This window comes from Columba livia, chromosome 11, assembly GCF_036013475.1.
Source record: "Columba livia isolate bColLiv1 breed racing homer chromosome 11, bColLiv1.pat.W.v2, whole genome shotgun sequence".
NCBI lineage: Eukaryota > Metazoa > Chordata > Aves > Columbiformes > Columbidae > Columba > Columba livia.
In genome coordinates, this window is record NC_088612.1 from 19,811,523 (window position 1) to 19,833,045 (window position 21,523).

A 21,523-nucleotide genomic window follows, 5' to 3' on the forward strand; every position below is an offset into this window, starting at 1 on the left:
CTTTTTAATAATGATATTGCAACAGTATGTGTTGTACCTAAAGGTCGGCACACATAAAGGGGCAAAATGCTCCTGTTAATATCCCCCAAAATCCTGGCTGCCATTTCCCTCCCCTGTTCCCCACTGGTTGGTACTTCAGGGTTTACAGACCACCCGACCCTGCCTCTGTTTATATAAAGTAATACATAAAAAGGGGAGCCCTTATCAATCCATTTAATATATGGATTCCTGATACTTTGGCTACTCATCCCCCAAAGTTAACTTGTAAATACAAGTATCAGTATGTATACAGGTATCAGTATATATTTTGGGAAGAGACTGCGTTTTAAATTAAGGATTCACAGTCTGCTGTCTCTCGGTTCTTGTCCCTAAATTAACGTGTAAATACGGGTATCAGTATGTATACACGTATCAGTACATATTCCGGGAAGAGACTGTGTTCTACATTAAGGATTCATAGTCCGATGTCTCTCGGTCCTTTCCCTTTGCTGGGGTCAGGTGCCAGGTTTTTAGTTATGTAAAAACAACAGTTTTTGGGTAAGCGTTCCTCACGACAACATGGCGGCCGAGAGGGGCGGGCGGCGCCACGCCCCGTCCTCTCCGCCGTCCCGCTCCCTCCGCCCCGCTGAAATCTCGCGAGAGTTGGCGGCGGCGTCGCGAGAGCGGGCGCAGCGCTGCGGTAGGAGGTCGGCGGAGAAGGACGGAGCCGCTTCGCTCCCGCCGCCGCCCGCCTCGCCCCGCCGCCCCCTTCCTCCTCCTCCTGCCTCCCCTCCGGGAGGATGCCGCGCTCCGGGCCGCTCCCCGCCGCCTTCTCGTTGCTGCTGGCGACGGCCGCGCTCCTGCCGGGACCCGCCGCGGCGCAGAACGGTGAGGGCGGCGGGGCGGAGGGGAGGGCGCGGGGCTGTGGGGGCGGCTGGTTATTTCGGGGGTGGCTGTGGCGGGGGACGGAGGTCAAGCGGTGCGGGGATACGCTGTGTTCTACCCCCTGGACCTGTGGCGGGGGGGCGGGGGGGGCGCGACCCAGGGTTTTGTGGGAACCCCCCCCGTGTTTTCGGTTCCCTCAGGGGAGGGGGCGCTGACAGGGCCGCGCCGCGGCGGGTCCCCCCCCACCCCGCTTCTCCTGAGGCTGCCGGTAAAATGGAACATCTCCTCCCGCCTACTGAACCTGCATCTGCCGGGCTGCCTTAAATCATTTATAATGCAATAAAACCGTAGTTCCTTAGCAACTGAAGAGGTCCTCTGATAGGAGCGTAAAAGAACAAGGAAAAAAAATCTAAAAAACCCACCCTTCTCTGTTCCTTGAAGGATAGCGTGAGCTAAATGGAGCGCGGAGTGCCTCCTCCCTGTGAGTTTGCAGCCAAGTGCATGACAATTAGTGGCAGAAGGAAGCGGGGCCGAGGGGCTGGAGTGACCCCGGGTGAGCCTCCTGCTCCCAGGGACGTTCCTGCAGCGCTCTAAAAATGTGTGTTTTATCGTGTGGCGGGGAAGGCAGGTTTTACCCGCTCCAGGAGTGCCCGAGCGCAGGCTTTCCGAGGCGGCTTCCTATGCAGCATCATGGTGAAGCTGATGGCGGGGGTGCTTTGGCCTGTAAGTGCTGTGAAGGGCAGGGATCTTGGCTCGCAGTTGATGTGCATGGGGAAAATTTACCTAATAGGAAGGGATGCCTTACTAATATACCAGTCCCACACAAGGCTTTGTAGTTTCATCACTCTTTCCCTCTTCTTCCTTTCTGCTCTGCAGAGATTATTCACTCCTAGCGCTTTCCTTCTACCGAGGTGAATTTGCCTTGCAGCATGTCAGTTGCTTGCTCTAGAAAAAAATGAGGCTTTCAGCAATGGTAGGAGAGATGTATATGAAAGAAATAACGTCCTGAAAATCCCAGATCACAATTATTGTCCTAGTATGTGCAGACTTTGCAGTCTGAAACTAGAACTGAGCCTCTGCTAATCAAACAGAAGCAGCTTTGACATCCAGGCTGGATGAATGGAAATCGTGGGCTTTCTGCAATGTGAGGGACTTCTTGTGGAGCCTAAAAGGGTCTGGGCAAATTCCACTGGGGTTCAGTGGGAATGAGGGACCTGGCAGGAATGTGCTAGTGGGGCTGAGCAGTGGTGGAGGCTGGTTCTCTGTTGCAGAGATGCTGTCTGCTTCATGTGATAGCTGTGCTATCTGAGCATCGTCTCAGGCTTAATCTGCCTGTGCCGTGGGTGTTTCCCGTTGCCTTTGGATGAAGCGAGGTGAGAGTGGTCTTCTGACGTTCAGTTTAAATGGGCTGTGTGCCTGAAGCTGTTCCTGTGCAGAGTTAGCAAGCAAGGTGTCAAATGCTGGCAGCTGGTATAACAATTCCAAATAGCTGGTAGGCAGTACAAACATTTGGTGTTTGACAGTAGTTATATGTCTGGAGGTCAACAATGAAATAAATTTTTGGGATAGGTGGAAGGCTTCAGCCTCTTTGTGTCTTAATCATGACTTCCATACCTGACATGAAGGTAACCAAGCAGTAGCAGATCTAAGACTGCAGACCCTAGATGTATCATGAAAACTCATTAATTTTTTATTTGACTTACTAGGGTCATCCAAGCAATTAAATGGTAAGGGAGGCTCTGAGTGTCTCTGCTGCTGTAGGAGTTTACACAGGCGAGTGTGAATTTTCTTGGAAAGGAGTTAGAGCCCTTTGAAGCCAAGTGGAAGGTGGAGGTTCTTCTGAATAAGGTTTATTGCTGCTCTTGATTTTTTTTTTTACCCCGATTTGAATGCTGTTGTAACAGAAGGGAAAAAAAAATTAAAGACTGTGGTCCCTGCCACAGAGGAACTGTTTTCTTGCAGCAAATAATGGCAAATGAGATGCTTAATGAAACGGAACAATTCCTCTTTGGCTTTGGCATGAAGAATAGGTACAGCCTTTTCCTGAATTGCGTATACTCCTTGTAAGTCATTAGGAAAAATGATGTTGTGGTTTGAACAGGCATGTGGAAGGATGTCAGTGACAACTCTTTTTTTAAAAGAAAAACAAACAAATCTAACACACAGGTGTGGGCTTTGGAGGTATTCGGAAGGATCCCAAAGTGTACACACAAGAATTAGGTTACTTATTATTGATATGGAGCAAAAGGTGATAGTCCATGTGCTGTTGAACGTGTAGTAACACCGTGTGAGTTTATGGTGATAATGGAATGGTAACGAACTTGTTGAACCTAGAGTAACACCATGCGAGTTTAGGATGATAAAGGAATGGTAATGAACTTGTTGAAACTGCAGGGCAGGTCACCACTCACCTGGCACAGAAAATGCCCAGTGGAATCCTGAGTGTCTGTGGGAAGCAGCGTTTTCTTCCTGCTTTTGACAGGAGATCACTGTTGAATTGTCAGTGATTTTTCCAGAATTAATGTAATTTAGAATATGTTTAATCCAACCCAACTGTAGACTTAAATTTACTAAAACTGGAAGTAGGTTCTTGACACTCGTATGGATTACTTTTAAACTCTTGCGTAAGCACCTAAAGATCACAGAAAAAATTGCATGTCAGATATTTAACTTTTCCTGAATATTCTTCTGAGAAACTTGTCAGGTTCTTCAAGGCTGCATTTCTGGTGCACATTAGCTCATCACTCGTATCCAGAGCGTAGTTTAGATGAAGTGGCAGAAAGGAGGGTTAGAAGAGACATGAAGAAACATGAGGAGGAACAGCTGGAAAAAGCCAGTCTGTCAAGATGATCTATGTTAAACCTGTAGTTTCCAACTGGTGTTTGTTGGAAAATCACTTCGGTGCTTCAAAACAAACATCCTCCTCCTTACGGAATGGTGCTTGACTTGCTGTTTGGTGATGAATAACATGCCTTTTCCAGTTGCTGGTTTTTAACCTTTGCAATACCTCTGTTTCTCCAGCTGCTTGTTTAGAAATAAAGACTTCAGTGTACTAATAATTTCACCTTGAAGTGTTTGAAGTAGCATGGTTGTATTTGACTGTTGTCTAAAATAGATGCTTGGACTGCCCCCATGAAATCCGGAGTGTTTGTTCAGCAAACTGACATGCCCGTTGAATTGCTAGCAATTTTTCAAGTTCTTCCCTTTTCAGAGCTTTGGTCTGGTAAAGTGAGCTTAAATCCAGAACCAAGTCGTGTTCTGTAGAGGAGGGTGTTCTTAAACATCACATTTTTAAAACTGAAAACCGCGTTATTAAAATTGCTTGGGTTATTATTCAAAGCTAGACTTAAGTGGAAATAAAGCCAAATGAAGTTAGGTGGTGCTTGTGTAGCTCTGCTCTCTTCATCCTCTTCTTGGATGAATGAGAAAGAGCTAGCTGGCTAAAAAAAGAGTGTGGCTTTTCGGGTGGCAGAAACCAGTACAGAAATGACCATAAAATCGGGAAAGAGTAGCTTCTTAAATGAGCTGCTTCTTAAAAGAGCAAGTGAAAAAACTTGCTTTTGTACTTGTTGTGCTATTTCTGACTGCTGATTCTCATCCATTTTGCACTGATTGTATTCTGACATAATTTTAATGGTCCCCAGATAAAACTAAAAAACAGTTTCATACAGCATTTATGGAGCGAGAGTGTGGGCTGAGCAGTGAGGAAAATGTTCAAAGTTCTGTTCTCTTTCCCACCATTGCCATTCTCCTTCCTCCTACAACTCCCGCATAGGAGAATTAAAAACAAGCAATATGACTAATGTACGTATCCTTCTCAAACATTGCACCGAATTCTGAGAGATCTCAGCTAACAGGTAAAGAGGCAATAAACTGCTAGTTGTTTCAAATAAGTTTTAATTCTGTCGACACCCAGTTCAAAGCGAGCAACTCAATGGAACTGCTTTTAATGATGAATATGCTGAGAGTGTTAACTGTCCTTACAACACAACTACTGTCTGAAGACTCCTTCTCGTAAAATTCATGAATGAGGCGCATTGTCCCCTTCACAATGAGCTGTTTCATTTGCTGTAAGTACTACTTGAGAGGAGGCAATTGTAAAAACTTGCATTGCAAAGGACAATGCTAGCCTGTGATTCATCCTTGGGTGGTAAAGCCCGAGCATTCAGACTCTTCTACAAGTGCTGGAGGTGCTGCAGCTCCCACCAATGAACCGGTTAAGATTGAAAGTTAGATAAACTATTTCTGCATATCTATTAGCTGGAAAGATCTTCTGGAAATCAAACATAAACCTGCTTTCCTATGGTCTTGGGCTTTTTATTCTTTTTAGCCTTGCAATTTAGAGTGGGGAGGAGGGTGTTACCTTCTCGTCAGCAATGACTTGCTGTACTTCTCCAGGTTAATTGTCAGGGTTGCTCTTGGGAAGTTTCATTTTCCTGGCTGTTCCTGGGGCTTTTCTGTGGATTTTCTGCAGTCACGTTTTCTGGAGTGTGATGTATAAAACCGGACATACTTCTAGTTGGGACCAGACCAAGGTTCAGTGGAGTGGAAGGATCACTCGATGCGTCTTGCAGATGGCATTCCTGTTTGCATCACCTATTTTATCTTGTGGAGCATCCACCCCTGCTTCAGCTTGCTTCAGTTTCATCATTTCAGCTTGAGAGACCCATCATGTCTTAATTTCATTCTGTTTTCCATCTACTTGTACTGTTATTTCAGAAAAAACACGCGGTACGCCAAGCTACATTAATGAGATTTTATGTTTTGTTATGAGGCTCTTATATAGAGCAGTGCTAAAAGCTTTGCTACATTAGGGAAACTGTGTCTGTTCTTTCTCCTCTAGAGTCACCTTTGGCTTTTATTAACTTTATAGTAGGAGGTCAGATTGTCATGGGCAAACTATTGAACCACAGGCAGGCAATACAAGTCTGTTCTTCTTCCCTTCCCCAAACCCTTCTCTGTTTTTATGGGTATTTCATAATTTCATATTGCACTTAGAATATGAAACCTGACTTATATAAAGGTGGAGGAGGGTGGCTGTTAAAAGTTAACTCTGGAGCTATCAAAGTTCTGTATAAAATATAATATCTGGTTGTTCAAATTGCTGTAGTTATCTGAAATGTTATTTGCATGACTTGATATGTTAAATTTATTTTCACTCTATGAGTTAAACACTTTTTTGATGTCTTGTACTACATGGTCTCTTTGGTGTTGAAGGAGATTGAGTCTAAATATCATTTCAACCTGGATTGAATGTATCTGTGTCAAAACTTGAAAATATTTATCCCCTAGTAAGACAACTACCATAGACTTTTAAAAATTCATGCCCTGTTGATAAGCTTGAAGCTTATCTGGGTCATCCGGGTAGTTGAAGTCACTGCTTACACACTGACGCAAACTCATTCAAGAAAAAAGCCAATAACTTTTGAAGCTGTGAAGGGTTCCTCATCATGTGTCGTCAGAAGCTGTGGGCCTCTGCTATAATAAAGAATGATAAACTTTTTTAGAGCATAATGTCCTGTTCTGGATTGAATAAAGAAAAAAAGTGGGCTTAGATTGTACTATATTCATATAGGCTTGTTTTACGTTAAGTATTTTAAAATGTTGCATTAGTGAATCTGTTGAGGGGGAAGTGCTATTTAGTGTAAGTAAGTAGCGCAGGTATTTACTGTTTCCCACGGTTTGTGGATTATTGCTGGCTGTGGGTGCACGTAGGGATCGTTGTAGCTCTTCCTAGAGCTTGTGTGTGTGCTTGGAAACCAGAACTAAATGCATATTGAAGAGATGAGAAAATAAGAGGAAGGGGAATATAATGGGCTAGAAAAGGGGAGGTGTGAAAAGACACAATCAGTCCAAAACTTCAGCAGTAAAAGTGGGTGGAAAAAAAAATAATTCTGGGAAGTTGATGAAACTGATAACATTTTAAATGAAAAAAGAAGGAAATTGAACTTAAATGCCTAGAAAAGAGCTTGACAAGGATTTTGGCAATGCGGTAAGCTCTCAACAGGCATCATGGCAGACCCGAAGCAGACTGCAATAATTCACTGGAGGCATTCAGCAGGAGCTTGAAAAAAACCAGATGCTTGAGTGTATTTTTAAAAACCAAGTAGATACCATCTTGACTGATCACTCTTAGATTTTTTTTTTTTTTTTTGCCTAGTTTGTTAGAAAAGCTTTGTGGTAGTTAATGAAGATAATCTACTTTAGCAAGTTCAGGTTGTGAATGTAGAAGTATTTTAATTCCTATTATATTCATTCAAAACTCCTAATAATTAAGCTATGCTAAACTGGTTGAAATGCAGTTATAAATTGGAGTTCAGCTGCATTGTTTCTGTTAGTCTTGTTAAATTCTTGCAGGTGTTGTAATGTTAAGAAGCTCTTGTCTTTCCATGATGCTATATGTAATGATTGACTTAAGTGTTCAAAATATTACATGATGCTTTCTTGCTGGAGGAAAATCTGAAACTATTACGGTCCAGAGCTTGGAAAGGGAAGGAAGGTCCCTTGATACAGGATCTGAGATTGTCAGACATTGGGAGAATTGGATATGGGTGGGTTTGGTTTCTGGTTTTTTGTTGGCTTTTTGTGTGTTTGGGTTTTGTTTTTAATCTCAGTACAGTGAAGTTATGGCCATTGTTACGCAGGCTGTCAGAGCAAACAGTTAGAAGATCCATGACATACAGTTTTGCAGTATGTTGTTGATTTTTGTATTCTATATATCTTCAAGGACAGCGAATTTCCATTTATTGTGCTTTTGGTTGTTAATATCTGCTTGAGGTATTCTAACCTGTATGTACAGATAGTTTAATATTGCTTTGTTCTCTCTGCTTTGCTTTAAGCATCCAAGGTTACAAGCAGCTGACTCCCACTCTCACATTTTATGCTGTTGCATATCTATGATTTTTATAGAAGCGTAATGACATATTAATTCACATTTTGGGGTATAGTTTGAAATGAGAAAAACATATCACAGTATGTAACTGGAAGTAGTTCTTAGATCTGTATATTCAATCTAGAAAACTTGTAAAAATTCTGTTTTAGAAGGAAAATCTTTGCATACGATTACTGAGATATTGAGGACCTTTGCAGGAGAATTAGTATTTTCCAAAATTATTTTTTTTTAAATTTAAAACTCATATAATAAAATGTCATAGTTGAGTCTTTAATAACAAAGTGCATGCTAGGGTGTTGTACAAGAGAAAGAGGAGATCTGTAACGTTTGGATCCTCACTGGTAGGCATGCCTAAAGTTTGGTAGACCTGAGCAGACGATGTCCTCTGCTGTTCTCTGCAGTCCTGGGTCATCTTCGTTCAGAAAGGGGCTTCATAGCAGAAAAAGACTGAAAACTGTTCTAGTGAGGATTGAGGAGGGAACTAAGAGATTGAGATCAAAGCCAAGAATAAATTATGTGGAGGAAATATATGTATATATATATATAGAGAGAGAGAGAACAAGTCTGGTGAATTTAGTATAGCAAGAAATGTGGTGATAGGATGTAAAAATTGCAGTTTTAAGGCAGATAGTCACCAATTAAGTAAACATTTAGTCTGAACAGAATTGCATTATCCTGTGTTTCTTGAGTTGGTAGCTGAAGACTTTCAGTGTAGGGTCAATCGGGCAGCTTAGTTTTTGCTTCTGATAGATTACCTTAATGTGTCTGAATAGGAAATCTAATTATTTGGAGATATCATTTCATTCAATGTTTGCATGTGGTAAAACAAGTTCTGTAGCAAACTTCCTTCTCTGGTGCTGCCAGGCTACACAAGGCTGAGTTCAGCAGTTATTGCTATGGAGGTTTAGCACTTTGCTGGAAGAGAGTTGCCTTGGGGAAGTGTTTTCAAAATCCTGAAGCAGCTGAACATGGAGGTTTTGTGACTCTGGATGGACTCCTCTTCTATATTGATGTATGTTGGGAAGCTACAGCTTGCCTGGTCTGGCTTTTTTTCTTTTCATGCAGGAAGCCTGAGAAAGTGAGCAGAGCCATTACTGGTGCTGTGCTGTATATGGCCCATCCTATCAGAAACAAGTGATTTTAATTTAACCTAATGGCAAAATCCAGGTATGTCTCAGGCATGCTGGGACACTTGGTGCAGATACTTCCAAATTGCAGGTGAAAGGATTGTCTTTAGCAGTTATTTGAAGACATAGATGTTTTAGTTAGACTGGGAGAGGTTTGCTTTTGTACAGCTGCTCTACATCTGCACTGAGAGAGAAACATTCAGATTGCCACTCCCTTTGTGCTTCATGTTATTTTAAAAAGTGGTATATTTGGTGCCTGTTTGGCCCCCATAATCTACCAACAGTGCCAGTTATTTCTGTATTTAATTCAGGGTACTTGCCTTTTTTGTTTTACAAGCTTCCTGCCTTTGTGCAGACCTGGGGATCTCCGTGTGTCTCTGGCCCAGCACCAGTGTTCTCAGAACTGCCAAGAAAAAGTTGCATTTCACAAAATTGTCTTCTCTCCCTTCTACTGTATTTGGGCTCATGTTTTTGTTGATGACTGGCACCCATCATACAACGCCTTAGGTTGTATTCACCTTTGGGTTTCCCTCACAATCTTAGTGCTGTCACCTCTGACTCTTGCACTTCTGGAAATACTTGAGCTTTATCCTATTTGTTTGATGCAAAGGGTTGGGAATGATGCTTGAGTACCTGGCTGTAACCATTCAGTACTGTAAAAGGCATTTCCGTCTGTTGTGTCATTTGTGTTTAGATTGGATATAGTGCAATGCTCCCCATTTTTTACCCCTTAGACCCAACATGTTGTAATGCAGTGTTCCCTTCCCAGCTCTTTCCTTCCAGAAACAAACTCCTGGAAGTAGACAGGACAGTTCACATATCTCCCCAGTTTCGAGGGTACTGAACCAAATATGAGACTTAGATGTGCGGTATTGATGGTTTGCTTTCGGATTTAAGTTGTTAAATTTTGCACTTGACAGGTTTTTCAGCACTTTGCTGCAAGTTCTGTAGTGCTCAGTAGCAACTTATGGTCCCAGCCCAGGGTCTAAGATTGTTTTAAGCAAAGCTGCAGACTTGCAAGGCTCCTATTTTTAGCAATACCAGGATCAATTTAGTGACCCCAATCTTGAACCATATGGAGTAAGGGGGATGGGGGGAAAGTTGTTTTTTGGTTTCTAGGAAGAGAAGTAGTTGGGAGAATGGGGCAAAAATGACAGGAGAGAAATAACTTCTAAGAAGCTATAAATAATAGCAAAGCAGGAACTGTGAAAGGGCACAGATGAATACAGACCTGTTTTCTGTCCCTGTACCTCCATCTTCATCTTCTTGCTTGAAGTAGATACAATAAGGTCTGTGGCTTTGTAGTACCCAGTGAAAATCTGGGAGTTACGGTTGTTTGTCAGTGGCCTACATTCACATTTTTTTTTCAAAGCATTATCGCATTTTGTTTCCCCTTTTTAAAGAAAATTAACTGTAGAGATGATTTATCCTTTTAACAGCACCTACTGAATGTTAATCTGACATTGGCTGCCCAGTCAGTACCTTGTCCTGCGTTGCTGCTCTCCTGTTTTGGGGCCTCAGTGTGTCAAAAATAAATGGATTTATAGTTCCCAAAGGGTTTTCCAAATATTAAACTGTTGTCCTCCTTTTGCAAACTGAAACAGAGCTCTTGCTTCTCAGAGATGGAAAATTACCAAAGAAAGATTTTCGGTTTCTTTGTGGAAATATAAACTTGCTCTATGATGGCAATGAAAACATCACCTCTGGTTTAGGAAAACCCTCGGCACTGAACTCTTGCAGGCTGGCAGAAGATCACTGCGTGTTTGCCCTGTTCTTATATTCTTGCTGTGACCACCACCATTATCCTGGTAGAGGAGAAATTCTTTTAGTGCAATTTGTCTGGTCTTTAGTAAGGTATTTTAAAAGTATCTTTTAATGCTGTTGTAAAATGGCTGCACAATTGAATGTGGTCTTTGGTTCAAGAGCACATGGAAGATTCTTAGTGTTAAGTACGACAGCTCTTTATCGGTGCTGTGATATTAAGTAGATGAAGTGCCTCTCTTACTTGGTTTAAGGGAGGTGATCCAAATTAGATTTTAAGCAAATTGTTTAGGTCACCATTTATACTCTTCTCGAACACCAAAAAAATCTCTAAAATGTAGTTAAATACTCTTAAATACATCTCAGCTGGGTCTGGATTCCCTGGTATATTGAGTAGGCCAGGCTTGAGTTCTCTTAATGCTGGCTCTTGCCACTGGCATCTGTGTTGCACTTTTTTCATATCTCATCAGTTTTATAGTGAAGTCATGTCGAATCCTTGCCTTTCAGTCTTCTCGATTTCAGTCCTGTCAAGCTATCTGTTTAAATTCGTTGTATCAGTGATGTGCTGGTACTGCTGCTCAGGTCAAAAAAATCAGAAGAATTTCCAAATGAATGTTTAAAAACTGCTTAGTGAACTGTTAGGGGGCTTCGCTTTCATTCTTGCAGAAGCCTTATAGTAGATACAGCTGTTGTTGTTTGCGTTGGGTTTTTTTTTCACTTATGATTAGTATGGTAGCGCAGTGGGGTTGTTTTGTAAAGTTGCCTCTTTATACTGAACAAAGGAACAGGTTTCTGTCAGTATTTTATGTCAGCTGCCTTTTATGCTGACTGCTGCTTGAAGAGTCCAAATCTGCTTGGCCCTTTGCTGTGGAGCAGGGGAGCCTAAACAGGAGGGCTGTACATTGTGTTTCAAGCTGTGAGGCTGACTCTCTCAGCTAAAATTGACCCCTTTAACCACAACTGGCATTTGGTGGGGGCTTGTTGACCGCCTGCACTTTATCTGGAGTTGGGGGGTGACACAAGTCAAGAGATGCAAGTGACTCTGTTCCTGATGACAAGCAGCTTGCGGCTGGAGGAAGGTGATTTCTGTGCGTGGATCAGGGTGCACGGTGTGGGTGATCACGTTAGGCTTGTGTTAATCTTGACCGATACTGAACTTGAATTTCATCTCATCAATAGCCACGTTTGATGCTGTAGAGGAGCTGCCCTCAGCAGTTTATTTTAGTACTCATAATCTAAGTGGTGTCAGTAGGCCATGCGAGATCAACCCCCCGGTCCGAGGCGGGATCCGATTTATGGCGTAACCCTGATGCAGCTGTGTGTGCTGGCACAAAGCTCGGGGAAGGCAAAGGCTATTTCCCTTGGCACATCCTACATAAAAGCAAGAAGGTAGTCAGCTTGGTGTGGATGTCAGAGTTTGCAAAACTTTCCTGTGGTCAGAGGCATCGTCAAAACGGGAGAAGCTGAACATTCCTGTAGAAGTGGCTTGGGGAAAAATATGGAAAAATGCAACTTGAAGCAAGCATCTCTCCATTTTCGAATGGGCGTAAATCTGGCAAACACATTGTGGCATCCTTGCTACATTTTAATACATTTCATTCCTGCCTTCATCTTCTCCTGTAACTGGAATATGTTATAATGTTTTCCTGGAGAATAACCTGGCTTTGGGCTGCTGGCTGCCGCTTGTATAGCTTGTCTGACCAGGGAGATCAAGACCTGACCTGCTAGAGATGTGTTACTCTGAATTTAGCAGTTAGCGGGCAATCATTCTCTCCAGCTACAGGGAGCATAAACTTTTGAAATAAATAAAACATCCCTCCTCTAAACCCATCTCCTGCAGTGGAGCTGGTATTTTATACATTTACATTTTTATATGTATCTAAAATGCGTTGTACCTTCTGCTAATAGCATTTCTTGTGCATGTAGATGGAGTTTGAAATTTCTTTTCTTCACTGAATGACTTGTTCTCAGCCCTGCCTGAGATTGTGTGACCTCTTACATAACCCAACGGTTCTGCAAAGGGCATTTCTTTAAAAAGGTCGGTGTATTCAAATGCCCTGCTTCTCCATCACGGATGAGACACAGCAGCGCGGTACTTCTGCAGAATGCATAACAGGGGAAAAAAGAGGTTTGCGATTCAGGATGTGCTTCCTTTGTGCTAAAGAGAAGTGTAATCAGTCTCCTTTCAAACACCCGTTTGTTGGATCAGGAAAGGTCAAAGCAAAATTGAGGAGTACTTTAAACCTTTAGCTCTCTAATGGTGTAGTCTGAGATATTTTTTGTTGTCCTCGCCAGCATTTCGTAGTGTTCTCAATAGCTGTAGGGTGCAAATCTGGTGGTCTTAATTTTTGTTTCAGATCTTTAGCTTGCAGGTTTCGGTTGCTGTGTTACATGTGAACATTGGACAAATTTAAATTGCTGTCTACTGAAACTCAGCTTTTCGGTGTTGTGAAGCTGAATTCCTTCCTGCTTATTTCCAGACAGTGGGTTCTTAGTTGTTGACAATTTTTGGCGATGTACAGGAGCTTTTCTGCTCCTGTGTGGTTTTGCTTTGGAGAAATTATTGTACATTCATTAACTACAACAATAGTATTTCTGTAGTAACCTAAAAAAAGGAGTTAAACCTAATAAATGCTGGCTTATTTATTTTTCTCTCACTGCATGGATAATTGTAAGTCGTTTGTCCCTAAGTTGTGGAAGTGAGAAGCATAAATGGAAAGAACAGGAAAATAATGCCTACCTATTCTGAGGATGATGCAAGCTTATTAATCTTTGGAAAAACCATAGAGAAAGTAGCCTACAAATTCAACATGGAAGAAAATCTCTTGTGATAAATGCTTCTTGATGCATTCAGACCAGCTTCCTGACAGCGTGGGCTCTTTTGAACAACCAGGCCTGCAAGAGCAGCGTTTGCTGCACAGTTAGAGAGTTGTAAAAAGGCTTCGTGTAGCATCCTGTGCTGTGCCAGCATCAGGCAAGCAACCGGCCCAGCTCCTTCAGGTGATGAGCTTGAGTGCCTGATTCCAACAGCCACTTGGGGATTTTATTTTTGGCCTTCAAATTAGAAATAGTTTATAGCTCAAGGTGGCTACTTAGTGAGCATGATTACCACTTACATGTGTGCTTTGGATCCCTCGTCAGAAGATGAAAACTGCCTGAAGTCGCTTGAGTCTCACATCAGTCCTGCAATGCTGAGCCCTTCGGTTTGCAGTCAGCCCAGGGGAACCTTTTCCAGCCATCCATGTAGTATTCAGGAACCTGATTATGACAAGCCTCTCTTGTATTTTAAGCTATTTTGATATTAAGACTGGCTTGCGTTCTGCTGGCGCTGCCCTGAGTTGAGATGCGTGTCCTCTGTGAGGATTGACTTGCCGTTTTCCTGGGCTCGCTCAAAAGCCGCCTCGTCACCCACGTTTGTTTAATTGGTGTTAGGCAGGTTGTTGCTCTACGCAAACTGCCAAATGAAGTTACCCAGACTTGCCTTTTTCAAAGCACCTGATTGAAATGCCACATGGCTAAATATAATTCTGTTTAGGGTTTCGTCTTCTGTGCTGCTTGTGGTATACATGAGCTGCTCTAAAGACAGCCAGGTTAGTTATTGACTGATATCCTCTAATGGTTTCTTTGAAATATGAAGAAATATGCTTTTTAAGGCACTGAACGAATTGGTGCACTTACTGTTGATCTGGACGTCATTAATTATTTGACAGGCAAGTTGACATGTGCGTCTTAGAACTGCTTTGAGCTGCATTTGAAATGTCTCCATTAATCTATTGTTTATTTGGGGAATGCTGGTCCCAGTAAATGAGGGATTTTCTTATCTTCCTGTGGAAGAGAATGACTTAATATCATGTCTGCAGTGATATTTTAAAATGTCTCTTCAACTAAAACAGAGAGAATCACTTTAATAAACAAACTCAACTCATAGGGCAGAAGAGAGGCTTGGAGCTTTCTCGTTAATACTCCTTCGATGCCTCTAAGCAGATGGGCTTAGAAAAAAGGGAATACTTTCATAATGAAGAAGCTATAAATCGAAAATAGAGCTTGCACTCAGTGGAAAATGGGCTATGATAGGAACTGCAGAGCAGACCTTAGGGACAAGCCTGTGTAAAAATAGCATCTTTAACCCCATGTCTGCTTCTCATGGGTCATCTGAATAGTTAGTTTATACATGTAAACCACTACTTTATTTACCAGCACTTCTAAGTCCCTTACAGAAAAATAGAGGAGTTGGTGAGTTAACTAAGTGAGCAAATAAATGTTGATATCAAGGCTTGCTTATAATTTTAAAGTGGAAGGTATTTCAGCTTTGTTGCATCATTTTTCCAGTAACTAAGTAAAATACCAAGTTTCCCAATTGTTTGTAAAAGACTTAAGTCGGTGTTTTGGTTACTATATACTGGAGAACTAGAAGAACCTGGTTCTTTCCAGCTAAAGAACTAGGAAAAAAGATCTGCGTAACTCCTACACTGCCAAAGGTGACTGTAACCAGCGGGCTGACATCAACGTGGGGCCAAAATGAGGGAGTAGGTATTAATTTCATCTTCTGACTGTTCTTCTTTTGCTGGGTATTCCAGACTTGAATTGCTTTTCATGTCTTCATCATGATATCAAACATACAGATATGGGGTTGTTGCAAAAGCAGAATTGTAAACGCTGCCCACAACACATGAAATCATGTGCGAATGAGAAAGATGCCCAGAGAAGGGTTCTGAACCCAAACAGTTTATATAATGAGAATATATTTGGGGTGAAAGTAATTTCCTGAAATTGAAGCATGTAGCTGTAAATGCCACAAGTGTCTTTTTCTATCCAGTAATGTTTCTATGAACTGTCATTTGATGTGTTTTTTCATGTATGTGTTTGTTTTTCGGTGAATTATGGTTACTGAGATCAGTGTTTGCATAATAAAAGTGACCGTACAATAATAGTTGCGCTCGGAAATCATTGTGGTGTGAAGCTGAGCATTGCTTTTTTATTCTGAGTAAGCTCCGGAATAAAGCATCTGCACTGGATGTACGTGGGAGAAGATGAATGGGCAGCTTGAAGGCCTCAACCTGATCTAAGGCATTTACATTTGGGGGAGGCAGTTGGACCAGAGGACCTTCAGAAATCCTTTCCAGTCTGAATGCGTTTGATTTATAACCCAGAAGCTGATCAGTGTGTCCTCTCCCCATCCATTTGTGCCAGAGAAGCGTCTCTTGGCTATGTGGGGCATGTTCCCAGGATGGCCTTGCAGCAGTGAAGGCTCTGAAACTTAAGGACTCTGGATTTTCCTTCAACAAACAAGTGGAATTAGTTCATCCATAAATCTTTTTGCATGTCAAACTAAGCCTGGGTTTCTAATGCACAGAGAAATAAGGAATGTTGGTCTGCATCCAGAAAATGTTAATCCTCATGTCTGTGGACCTGGAGAAAAGTAATTCTCAGGTTTCCCTCTCTGTGGAATGAATCTAACGCTACATCATGAGCTCATGCATTTTACATGATGCTCTCTGGGTGGCGTTTTCCTCTGTAGCAAGTCATAACCTACCTTCAGCTATATAAAGCTGCAAGATGAGATTGCAGGAATTAATTTCTTGTATCGCTCTAGTTCTCATTATGCTTATAGATGGTATAGGCTCATTTGGGTATCTGATATGCACATCGAAGTACTGGTCTTAAAGCTGCTTCTGTAGTTGGCTAAATAGGGCAAAACAAACTCAAAATTAATGCCTTTTGTTTAGTTTATGGAACTGGTGCAGTGCACTTCTAGCCAAAGGTTGATGCAATATAGAATGTGTAGGAATGCTGTGGCAGCTGGTGAGTCACCTGCAGCAATGAGGACACTGTAAAACTGTGAAACATCTCTTATCAGTGAAGTGATTAAAGCCAAACTCATTTCTTGCCATTGGTATGATGAAAACCCATGCTTTCTAGTGATAAAAGAGTGGGAAACCGTCAGACCTACTAAATAATAGGCAAAACCAGGCAGGATGCTTTAGTGCTTCCATGGAATTGAGATATTTTCAGGCTTCTCCAGCTGGCTGTCACTTTTTTTGGTAGATTTGACTCATTTCAAATACTTTGGTTTAGTAAAGGTGAGTATTGGAAAGAAACTAGACATTAATTAGGCAGCCTTTTGCCCATCCTAAATGAAGCAAAAATGCAATACATTGTCAAAGTGATGGTGGGGTTTCTTCTGCCCACGAAAAATTGTCACCTAATTAACACCCTTCAGTGAAGAAGCAAAAGGTATTAATTAGACAGAGTACGGGTTTGAGAAGCAGACACCTGGTGCTTGATTTTGGAAGCCTGGGTGATGGGTGCAGAAGGCAAAGGGAGAGGGGCGAGGAGGAGGGCAGTTTCTTATGGTAATTTTCTTTGATATTCTGATGCAAGTTATCACTGAGACTGTTGCTATGTAATAAAGGTGAAAGTAAGCTGTGCGTTCATATTTTAATGAAGTATTTTACAGCTAGCACTTAGCTTTGTGCCCCCTTCCCTGAAACCACAACCTACCTGATTGTTTCCTGATGTTCTGACCAGGTTTTGTAACCCTGAGTCCTGCTGTCACCACCAGACTTGATTTGGAACAAGGTGATTGTCTCTGAGACAGCACAAATGCAGCATTTCAGGAGCATGCATAACAACTGGTTATATTATATTATATTCTTCCCTTTTGGACTCTTATAATGGCGGTTTATTTGTAATTCCACTACAAAAAGATGAAGCCATTTATCTAGCCGCTCTGAAGCATGTGCTAGTGGTGGTAAAGCTTTGCTTCATTTTCCCTATGCAGAGCCTGGGGTAGCTGGAAGAATTAATGTATATATTACAAAATCAGACTGCGTAATCCACAATAGCAGTTAGGAAAAAGGTGTAAAAACAGCTTAATGAGGAGACCTAACTGAAATCTTCAACCCTAATCCCTGTTTCAATGGTGCAGCTTTGGTACCAAGAGTGATGGCATTTGCTGGAGTAACACATCGGTATCTCACCTGGAGTATTTTGGATAACACTGGTCCATAGAACATATAAAACTTCACTTCAGGAAAGATATTTGGCTTTTTGCTATTCCATTTAGGAAAGGCTTTTCTGAAGGCACATATTTACAAAAATAAGTTGCTTTAATGAGGAAATTTCAAATGGGTTTTCCAAGACAAAGGGAAACAACAAAGGGCTGGTTTAGCTCTGCTTTATTCAGTCTATAAATAAATGGAGTTGCAGGCAAAGCTCTCAACCAAGGCACAGAACTGTGCTCAAGGCCTGGGAGCAGTGGAGAAGCAGTGAAATGCAGACATATGGTGGGTTAATAGGACAAATAAGAAACATCAGCCTATTGCTGTTTACATGATGGATTTCACTGCCAATGTAGACAATCTGTAAGGCATTCAGTCCCTAAGGAGTCTACATTTTATCTGTGTATTGTGGGTTCATACTGAAAATTCGGGTTATTTTTGCACTAGCTTTGCAAACTCTCTTTTTTGAGCTTCGAACCATGTTTTCTTTCTTTATGTAACTGGAACTCACCACAAGCTAGAGATAGGATCAGTATAGGAGCATTATCTTCCTTGACAGAGACACGCGCTGCTTTGCCCTGACAGTAAAATTGCTTTATTACAGCTAGAATTGAAAATGACCTTGGGAACATATTGCATTTCCTTCATTTGGGTCACCTTTGTATGTTGTGCCCATGTCCTGCTTTGAAGTTCTCTCATCAGCCCCTGTGCTCTTGGACTTCGTATTTTCCCATTTCCCGATCTTTGGAGATTCCATTTTCAAGACTGTTTCGTCTTGCTGTTTGATGTTGATGGGCTTGTGCTTGTTTTCAGCTTTAATCTTCACACTTGATGTATGTAAAACATAAAGAAATTTGTTTGTTCTATGTTGTTAGGGCTTCTTTCTGCTGGGACCGGTTTAATGTTCTTTCCCTCAGCTAGCGCTTATCTACATTTTCTTAAGGCAAAACCTAGCTTTATTTTTTTAAACCCCTTTCTTTAAACCAGGCTTTGACCTGGGAAGATCAGTATTTGCTCTGCTTTGCTTCTCCAGTGCCATTGGCATTGACTCTTTTGCATCTCGTGTTACTTTCAGTAACAAAAGGATGCTTAAATCAATAGTGCAATCATTTCTGCAGCTCAAGAATGATTTTTGCCAGGTACTGATTTCTGTATATTCCTAGGCTGGTAGATCACTGCTAGCATGCTTTATAAGAATCGATTTCTCTATCAAGATCCTATTTTGTATGTTCATTCTAGCAGGTGAGGAAGTTGGGAAGCTCTGGTCATTGCAGTACTGGTTTTAAGCTGTTCAGGAACTACCTTTTGTGTCGCTTTTTCATTTGGGCTCCAGCCACCGTAGAATCCAAACCCTACAGGCTCCCACAGCTAGTCAAATTACAGTGAAATATTTCCATAAATATCTAGTTGTATGCTCTATTTAATCCTAAAGTTACATGATGGTGTCAGCAAGAGGATAAGCCCCGTTCCCTCTCCCTCCCGCACCTCTTCCAGAGGTACTCGCTTCATGACTATTTTCTGACTTCTGTGGATGAGGAAAATAGCCACAAGTTGGAAAGGGTGCTGCTGCCGGCTGAGGTCGGAAGGGGTATTGCTAGTATGTAGAACTGTCATTCATTTATATGCCAAGCTGGAATGTAGCTTGGCTTGACCTCGCTTGAATTTCAGCCGACGGGTGGCTCATAAATATTGACAGAAGAAAAATTAATCTGCAAAAGGTGTCTTTCATTGATAAAGCCTCATTAATGAAAGCGGGTCGCTCAGGAGTGGTAAAGCTAAGCTTTCTACGCTCATTTAAACTCCCCATCTTTAGGCTTCTTGTCCACTCTCCTCTTCTGAACTCTGGATTTGTTTAATATGGAGCTTTTCCAGCTTTCTGGCTCAGGGAGTCTGCTGTACATGTTTCTTACTGCATATGGAAATTTTTGGCTGCCCTTTTGAATAGCTCTTAGTTTCTCTCCCACTCCCAGTTGAAGTGCACCTGTCTCTCAGAATGCATTTTTATTTTTAACCTGGATTTAGCAGTTCTTCACTACAGTACAAATTCTAACACAGAGATTTTGCAAATGTGAAGAGCCCTGCTGTGCACTGGATTTCATTCATCTTTGGCAGAGTTTTATGTAGCGACTAATTTGTTTCTCTAATTTTAGAGCATTAGTGCATTGCTTTCCTCACCTTTATCCTCACGATTGGCGATTGAGATCAAATCTTCAATGAGCAAGCATCGCTTCAGAAGTGATTGAATATTATTGCCACTTGTTCTTCATGCTTTCAGGCAACCATCAATTATCAAAAAAGAAATTACTGGAAGTATAATAGTGTACTTGAATAGCTACACCTTCTGGAGCATCATGCTTGCTTTTTCTTGTGTTCTGGTCCATCGTGAAAATTTGTAAAGTCCTTGTGAGGGATATTTAACAGTAGATTTTTTTCCCTTGTTCTTTTATGCATGACAGCAACTAGTCTTAAAAAAGGCACAACCCAGCATTTTTATTTTAATGGAGAAAACTCATTGTGTAACAGAGTAACTTATTGATGCCTATAATGAAATAAATACAGCTATCAATAATATAAAAATAGAATAAATTATAATAAAGTAAGATTTTCTTGAAAGCACTTGAAGGTGCTTCTTCCTATTGTACTGGATGTTAAGGATTCACTTAAAGTTTGGGCTGTTTTGCTGCTTGGCAGGGATCTGTATGATCTGAAGATATGATCTGTGCATTATTGCCTCCTTCCTCCAGCCTCCCGAGAGTCCTGATCTTCGTGAGCTTTTGCGTGCTGACTGTGGTTCTCTGCTATTCTCTATGGAGCTGACACTTGCAAGCTGAAGCTGAATATCATTCTTGCAACCAGTGCTTCCTACGGTTTACATTTTTGGAATAAGACAGCTAGAAATTACAAAGAAGGGCAGGTTTTCAGTTTTAAATGGCTAGAACATAATCACTTGAACAAAAATCTTGACCTTTTCTTGCCTTGATCTGTTTGTATTTTGGGGTGTATTTGTTCTTTTGATGCTCCTGTCTGTAGAATTGTGCAGAACGTAGTAATAACAAAGCAGGGAGGACGGTGCTTGGAGAAGACCAAGTAAGGAAACTGTTGGGCTCCGAAAGCCTCTTATGTAAGCAATGAAATCTGTATAATGTCATTTTCTGTTTGGTTTTGAACAATTATGGAAGTGGCTGACAATTGCCAAAAAGCTGGAGTGCTTCAACTTCCAGACTCCCGTTGTGTTACAGGGAGCATTCTCTGGAATATTTAGCCTTTTTTACTCTTTTCTTTTTATTTCTCTTTTAACATGTCTTGTTTGATACTGGCAGATTTCAGCCCTTTTTGTAGCTTCTGGCTGGATATCTTAATTGGAAATGGCCCTCTGGCAGATGCACAGTAGCTGGAAGCATCACCTCAGCTTACTGATGCTGTTTGATGTCTTGCCTTTGCTGTTTCTGAACGACTGAAAATGCAAAACATTAACCCCAGACTCTTGTGTAGGGTTTTTAATAGCATTGCCAGTCCTTTGTAATGCAAAGTTTTTATTAATTTGCATGTGGAGGCTTTCCTACCACCCTCATTCCCACTCGTCCTCCCAGGATTTTATTCTAAGCTGGAATACCTTTTTAAAGAGTGCGTTTTATCTCTTGGTGGGGTGTGGAGGGCCATCAAATCCAGTTTGCTCTTTTCTTTGCCGTCATTATGGAGTTATCGGTGCTGATGACGTGGTTACTGAGGTGATGATAGCGTTGAAATTTATCATAACCTGAGACATTGTTTTACAAGAGGATTTGAAACTGATGGAAGCGTAGGGTTTAAAACTTAAACACAGAGAATATTTACTATACAGACATTTGGATGCAGTTGTCCAGTTTAATATTTTAAAA

The 21,523-nt window shown here is 41.5% G+C and overlaps 1 protein-coding gene across 2 annotated transcripts in view; it reads left to right on the forward strand.

Annotated features, from left to right (window-relative positions):
* Positions 1-616: 616 nt before the first annotated feature.
* Positions 617-21,523, forward strand: part of NPTN (neuroplastin) — a 53,568-nt gene continuing 32,661 nt past the window's right edge. The window contains exon 1 of one of the 2 annotated variants that reach the window (XM_065077114.1): positions 617-867. In XM_065077114.1, the coding sequence (XP_064933186.1) occupies positions 780-867 (88 nt within the window). In that variant the 5' untranslated portion in view covers positions 617-779. The remainder of the gene's footprint in view (positions 868-21,523) is intronic. The other variant, XM_065077115.1, reaches the window with a different exon arrangement.